This window comes from Miscanthus floridulus, chromosome 6 (genome assembly GCF_019320115.1).
Source record: "Miscanthus floridulus cultivar M001 chromosome 6, ASM1932011v1, whole genome shotgun sequence".
NCBI classification, from domain to species: domain Eukaryota; kingdom Viridiplantae; phylum Streptophyta; class Magnoliopsida; order Poales; family Poaceae; genus Miscanthus; species Miscanthus floridulus.
In genome coordinates this window covers 89,278,256-89,285,492 of record NC_089585.1, presented here as the reverse complement: position 1 = coordinate 89,285,492, position 7,237 = coordinate 89,278,256, and the positions used below count along the sequence as shown (strand labels likewise).

Sequence of the window (7,237 nt, the reverse complement as noted above, 5' to 3'; positions counted from 1 at the left end):
GTGGTTGTCGGCGATGTCGTGTTTCAAGTGTTTCATGTGTTTCATACGTACATTTTCAAGTGTTTCATTTGGATGTTACCTATGTTACAATAGCTATATACGCATGTTGCAAGAGAATGCTTTAAATGTTTAGGTGTTTCAGACGTATATTGCAAATGTTTCATCTAGATGTTTCAAATGTAGATCTTGGTGTTGCACATGTCGCAATGACTATACAAGCATGTTTTAAGTGCATGTTTTAAGTGTTTCATCTATTTTAGACGTATGTTGCAAATGTTTCATTTGGATGTTTCAAAAGTAGATATGGTGTTGCACATGTTGCTATGGCTATACACGCATGTTTCAAGTGTTTTATTTGTTTCAGACGTTATTGCAAGTGTTTCATTTTGATGTTTCAAAAAGTAGATCTCGGGAAAGCACATGTTGTTGCTGCTAGTGCGCCGCCATGGGTCACCGTGACACCATGGGTCACCGCGCACGCCTGCTGGTGCTACCGCTGCTACTTGCATGCGGGCGCGTGAAACGGAGCAGGCTCGGGGTGGTCCCCGTGCATGCGTGGGTCCGTGCAGCCTCCGGAGCCGGATGGGTGCGGGTGCGAGAGAGCTAGGTGTGTCAAGCGCGGGCACGGGAGCACCGTCCAACACTAGTGCCTCGGATCGGACGTCCGGACACTGACAAGTTCGAAAATGGATTGATTCTCCAAAGCAAACACTCTATAAAAGAGTTGGCAATAGGCGGAGGATGTGCTGATAAATAGGAGACAGAGAGGATGAGGGTGGAGGGATATGAACACTATTGTATCGACTCTGAATTTCAAGACAATCCTTTCTCCCAAATTGTTTTTCATCTTGTCACAAGTTCTTCCTCTCGATCCCTATTACGACTAACGTTTATCTCGCCAGAGTCACTCCGGACAATATTGCCTGTAGCCATGAGTCAAACAGAGCCTAATATAAATGGAATTTTTGACTTGGGTTCAGGCACAGATTTTTCGAAATGCCAGCCGCATGGCAGCATGACCAACTGAATCCAGTTCTGCACCGAATTCACTTTTGTAAGTAATCCTAAAGATAACTACAGCCATGACCACTGACCACTTGACCAGTCATGTCTCGGGAAAAAAAATGAGTGATCAGTCAGCATTATGTACATGAATCGTGATTGTTGATTGGCATTCCTATCCCATGATTATCAGCAAATGGAGGTGGCAAATACAACACCAACTAGGTTAACAAAAGAGATACATGCACAATTCCGTCCATTGCAACCAACTACAACATGACCACATCCCGTTGGAGACCATTACTATATCCCGCTGAAGACCAATGATAGCCTTATTACCTTGAACAGCCAGAGATGCGATTTCCTGAACACGCAAGTTGTAACCATAAGCAGCGGTTGTATCAATGAACAGTAAATTTGTATTATGTAGCGTGCTTTTTGGCATGAGACAATTTAATACAACTCTGCCTCATTTACCTTCTAGAATGCAATTAACATATCTGTAATCTCTAAAGGAAACAAGCAGCAGATTCTTTCAAATGCTATATCCACCTTGCAGCATATATAGTCTTCATATAGAGATGCACATTGATCAAATTTGGACATTTTTAATGGTATGACCATCTGGGAAAAGAAAACAACATGCAATCTGCAAGAAAATGAACAAATTACATGCTACAGCATTATAATTGACAAACTGATAAAATGTAGATCATCGCCGGTGGTACCTCATTTCAGTTCAGGGGCATATGGAGCAGGGCAAGGTGATACTGTGTGGTCTGGCAAGTCGTTTATAAACTCATTTGTGGCCTGTAGACAGGCATGGAGCATCTTCTTCTCTAACCTTACAAGCCTAGTAGCAACTTCCTTCTTTGGTTCCAAACTGCCATCTGCCAACTGGCAATGACCAAAGCAATGGTATACCATTCAGCAAGTCCATAGAGTGATCAAGAAACAACTCATAAAAAACACAAAGCTCATTACCATAGCTTCATCTTTATCCAAAGTTGTTGGATAACCAGCCAACCGAGATTCCAGGTAACCAACAAGTTGATCAAGTACAGCTCGCTCTGTACATGGACTAAGCTAGAGAAGTACAGCAAATGTAAACAAAATGTTAAATCATAGATTAAAACATCATGCTGTTAGAATACTATGCTGAAATTTACATTTCGCATCTTTCTGTAGTTTTAAGAAAAAATCAAACCCTAGGTTATCAGCAGTTTTATACCCAAGCTAATGTCTACAGCAAGTAATGTCATGCAGGTACTCAAATACGAGCAATTTCAGTTGGATCACAACCCAAAATATACTTGGCTATGATCCCAAACATAGGAAACTAGGAATGGAATGCCTGAAGAAAATCTCTAATGCAACCAAATTCTCAAAATAGCATGCAACAAGGGTACATGTTCTGCCTTCTGTTACAAGTCCATGCAAAAATTAACATTTCAGTGTAACTAGAGAATTGTCAAGATATAGGCCTTGCTCATCTAGCTAGCTTCAACCTATGGATTTACATGCGATGATAGGGGACAAATAGGTGGCATGTTTTTAGTTTTAGGTTCAATCAATAAGCTGATGATAAAAAAGTTCTGCAGTCATACAGAACCACCACAACAATTGAATCTAAATTGAATGGCTAGGTTTATGCCCAGAAACCACGAAACTGGGTACAGAAGCCAAAAAAAAAGTCAAACAGGTACTAATCGCAATTCTAAAAAGGAAAAATATGTTAAATAATTATCAGGGCAAGTGCTTTCGTGCATGTATCCATCATATTTTAGAAGCACCCAACCAAATCAATGAAGAAATAGGTAGCAACATCAAGGAAGAGTAGGCAGACTTACTGGACATGTATCTCCTTCAGAAGAGAGTATAGACTGCATTTCATCTGGATCTGATATGTATCCTAATCTCAAATAAGGCAGCATTTCTGCAACAGTTTGTTTCTCTTTACCTACATAGACCTGATTCAACGAGGCATATGAACGTACAACATTTACAATTTTCACTACAAAAGGAAGGGGGGAAAAGTTCTCACATTAAAATTTTGGATAGCAAGCTTTCCATTCCTCTGAGCAACCATTCTCTTTTCTTGGTATTGACGATCTTCTGTATTTAAAGATGCCTGTAACAGTGATTCAAACAGAGTTACACCAACCACACAGTAAATAAGATTGCTGCATAATAAAGATTGTCTACCTCAATTGCTATGCGATCAAAGGGATTGTCTTCATCAACAAAACCATAATTCAGAACAAGCCTGGAGTTTGTTTGCGGTCCACACCTGTATAATCTACATAATTTGAGGTTCTTGAACATATGTACCAAAATAATGCACAAAAACTGCACTAAGTGGTCAGCATCTCATATTGCAAAATATGATGAGGAAGGACAAGAATGATAATGCAACTAAAGAAAACATAGTACCAGATGATTATTGGTTCTCCTGCTTTATATGGCCGATCCACCACCAATCGAACAGAATCACCATCAGCTGTCAACATCGCTTTGCAGTTACTCTTGTAAGTCAATAGTGGCGGCCCCAAGGGAACTAGCGCGAACCTTCGAGCTAAACTAACTTTCTGCTCTTGAATAAGAAGTATAACTGAGTCAATTGGAACCATTTCAGTACTTCTCAAACAACCAAACACTCAGCAGACTAAGCACTGTTGGTCTCACACAAAAGATGATAACATAGTAATACTTTCTTCTGTTAAAGGCTGTTTAAGTCCTATAAATTTTTCTACACATGTAGGATGTTCTACCCTTTGCAGTGCATCAGCTTACTTCTTCCTATCAGACACTAGTTACATGATTGAATACAATGACGACAGATGAGGCATCTTCCGAGGCTCCATTCTTCCAACACATATTGACATATGTAAAAGTAAAGCAGATAAATTTTGAAAACAAATGGGCACCGCTGCACCAGGTCATTGTGCACTGGTCCATAATTTCTGGGGGAAAAACTAAATGACCTATATTCACATTCTTTAGAATCTGGAAGTCTAAATAGAATATGTGCAAAAGAACAAAATCTACAGAATTCAGAGAAGCACGTTTGGTGGCAAAAAAAAAAAAAAAAAAAAAAAAAAAAAAAACATTGCCAGGTTTTTACAAGTGATGAGTATGGCAATGTTAAACACTTCAGCACTAAATTTTTCTACACTTCATGCTAACTGCAGAACAAATTATAAGCATCGAGTTTCACAAAGAAGGAAGAAATACAATGAATGTACAAGCAATAGATTTCAGAACCATACTTGTTTAAACACAAATCCATCACAACACATTACCTGCAAATGAACCACACAAGACTGTACTGCAACAAAAGCCTGCTTGAATATTTCAAACGGAAAAGCCTCAGTAGGTATGTCAAAAGGATATTGCTGCAAAACCATAATCACTGTGAGAAAGAGGATCAGTTGACGATATAGCCAATCCTAGAAAGAAAATATGCTTGGAGGATCAAGGAATACCTGAAATAGTGAACCTGCCATAAACCACAATGTGTCAAGCTCATTATACTCTCTCCTTATTGCCTCATCTCTAGCAACAACTTCATCCTGCAAACATATCATCTACGTTAGGATATTAATGTTCTTACAGAATATTGAGTAATCCTTCAACATCAAGAAGCAATAATGTTATATTGAAAATTGAGATACAACAGAGTAAAACCACTAACCTTCAAGGGGCTTCCAGTAAGGTAATCCAGTTCAGTTTCAGTCCATAGAAGTGGTGATTCAACAGCTAGCTGCCCCCTTCCTCGATGTCGGTCAAGTTCCTTAATGTAGGGGTACCAAAATGAATCCTTTCCTTGCTTTTTCTCATACATGAGATACAATGCCAAGCATGCCAGCTCAGATAACTTGTTGTTTGTTAACAACTCAGCTGCATGGTTCAAAAATATCAACAAACTGAGAAACATATCTGCGACATATAAATCAGTTACTTTTATCTTTGTGCAAATAGCACAAAATTGTTGTGTCACAGGTGGGTAACTGTTACCATTGTAGTTATTCCCTTTAGGGATAAAAAGTTATAAAGAGAAATATCGTTAACATAAAGCACAGAGAAGAACTACTGAACCAGAATTAGCAGTGGACTGCACACATCAAAGGGCGTACCCATTGCAGAGAGCTCCCGCTCTGTGCAGGGTCTGGGGAAGGGTGTTAGTGGCAAGTCTTACCCTCGCCTGTGCAATGCGAGGAGACCGCGACTCGAACCCGGGACCTTCCGGTCACAGGCGGTAAGACTCTACCGCTTGCACCAGACCCGCCCTTCAGTGGACTGCACACATCACACAAGCAAAATATACAACAAGCACAAATGCATTTACAAGGATGAAACAGAAATATCACATCAATTTTTAATGCATTCATGCTTTGACTACCTGCGATCTTGACTAATAACAAAACAACCTAACGAAAAACACAGACAACAAATGCAATGTCATGAAAAAAGCTATGAAAACCGAAACAGGAAAAAAAGAGGTAAAGCCGTTTTGCATTTCTAGTCAGCTTCCAAGTTCCAAGTTCCAAGTCAAGGTACAACATTTTGAAACATGATACATGATAGATGTTTCCACGAATATCAAGTTACAGATAGGACCTAATGCCTCCTGCCCTCCTCTTTCTTACTTTGTGCAAGCACTGGAATCTGACCTAAAAGTGTGCATGCATGATGCCAGTGGCTGCAAACTAGAATGCTAAATAACACAAAGGCATGCCCAAAAGCTTGGACATAGTAATGCAAAACATGAAAATGGGACAAGAGCCGATATTTTGGGGGAAAGCCCTAAATGCCTAAAGCAGTCCCTCTTATATCTTGATTATTGTAAACATGCATCTAAATGTTGAAAAATGCAACAGACCCATGGTCAGAACATCTACTCAAGAGTCAAGGCAGGAATGAGCAGGCCACATAACCTCAGAGCAAAGTATGCTCGCCATTTTAGCAGAAAAATGTCGAACAGCTCAGTTACTGACTTATTCAGATACTAAATCAATTTTATTATAGCCCAGACTCCCCAATTCGGCAATTCCTATGAGTGATAGAACTGAGTAATCAATACAACCACATATATAGATTACTAGAGCCAGAGGCTATCTCACCGATTGATTCGTCCCCGAGCACCCGCTCCAGCGTGACGACTAGGGGCATTGGCACCTCGAACGCCACATCCCCCGCCTGCATGCGCCACAAACGAACCAGCCAACAGAATCCAGGTCATGATCCGGTCATTACTGCAGGAAACAAAAATCACTTGCTGCCACATCAACCTGGAGGTCCACGCCGGCGGCGACGTAGCGCAGCGGCAGGTCCTTGCCGTCGCGCAAGCAGGGCACTGGCCGCTCCCGGATGTCCACTTTGCCCGGGGGGAGGCCGCGCGCGCGCAGCCAGTCGACGAAGCAGTCGGTGGCAGATTCGGAGGAAGGCTCCACCGCGGGGGCCGGCGGCGCGCGGGCCTCCGATGAAGAGGAGGGGAGGAGGGTGTCGGCGTGGCAGGCGGCGAAGCGGAGGCGCGGGCGGGCCCGGGGGAGGCGGCGCGGGGAGGATGGGAGGAGGAGGCGGCCGTGGTGAGAGCCCGAGACCGCGGCGGCGGCCGCCGCGGGGGAGACGGAGGCCATGGGCGTTAGGGATCCGGGCAACCGGGCGAGGAGAAGCGAGGCGACGGTTGGGACGGGGAGGGGAGTGACGGGCTGACGGCGAAGAGTGGCGGAGGTTTGGTGGTGTGGATGAGAGGAGTGCGATAATTGGGCCAGGTGGACAGATATTATGCCGTAGGTTTCGGTGGACAGATATTATGCCGTAGGTTTCGTCGGCCTAGTCGCGGGTTGTTTCTGGGCTGGTTTGGACTGGCTGATGCTGGTTTGTTGTGAGAGGAAAACACTGTTGGCTGGCTGGTTTGGGTTGGCTGAAACCAACAAGCGAACAGGGTGCATATCATTTCCGTCTCAAAATGTTTTTTATTTGGATTTTTTTTATTTGCGCTGAATGTTAATTATGCGCTCTTGGTGACATTTTTTACCTTAAGCCATTCTCGATATTGATACATGGTTTTTTAAAATGCCACATAATCTTTACAGGTTTGAGCACTGTTTAAATGTAAAGTATTTTTATTGTTTTCGAAAATAATATGGTTTTATGAATTATATACTTTGCCATCGCACATTCGCCCAACGATCGCCTCACAGCCAACCTCCTCGACTCTACTGTCAAGCAC

At 42.4% G+C, this 7,237-nt stretch overlaps 1 protein-coding gene across 2 annotated transcripts; it reads right to left on the bottom strand.

The window, feature by feature from the left end:
- Positions 1 to 934: 934 nt before the first annotated feature.
- LOC136456284 (fructose-bisphosphate aldolase-lysine N-methyltransferase, chloroplastic-like) lies at positions 935 to 6,765 on the bottom strand. 2 transcript variants are annotated; one of them, XR_010759395.1, is made up of 13 exons: positions 6,294 to 6,765; positions 6,126 to 6,201; positions 4,697 to 4,902; positions 4,488 to 4,574; positions 4,305 to 4,397; positions 3,436 to 3,590; positions 3,208 to 3,292; positions 3,047 to 3,133; positions 2,853 to 2,972; positions 1,987 to 2,088; positions 1,731 to 1,899; positions 1,480 to 1,651; positions 935 to 1,366 (listed from the first exon to the last, which is right to left on the bottom strand). XR_010759395.1 is itself a non-coding variant. In XM_066456087.1 (12 exons), the coding sequence occupies exons 1-11, from the start codon at positions 6,639 to 6,641 to the stop codon at positions 1,732 to 1,734; spliced, it is 1,527 nt and encodes a 508-aa protein (XP_066312184.1). In that variant the 5' UTR covers positions 6,642 to 6,765; the 3' UTR covers positions 935 to 1,366; position 1,731. The 2 variants fall into 2 exon arrangements, 1 of the variants encoding a protein (XP_066312184.1); XM_066456087.1 differs by lacking the exon at positions 1,480 to 1,651.
- Between the last annotated feature and the right edge of the window lie 472 nt (positions 6,766 to 7,237).

Excerpts from the sequence above, each read along its gene's own strand:
- LOC136456284 (XM_066456087.1), bottom strand. The coding sequence starts at position 6,641 with ATGGCCTCCGTCTCCCCCGCGGCGGCCGCCGCCGCGGTCTCGGGCTCT. Across the intron at positions 4,398-4,487 it reads TGGCAGGTTCACTATTTCAG|CAATATCCTTTTGACATACC; the intron begins GTATTCCTTGAT and ends ATGGTTTTGCAG. Across the intron at positions 3,591-4,304 it reads CTTGTGTGGTTCATTTGCAG|AAAGTTAGTTTAGCTCGAAG; the intron begins GTAATGTGTTGT and ends ATTCAAGAGCAG.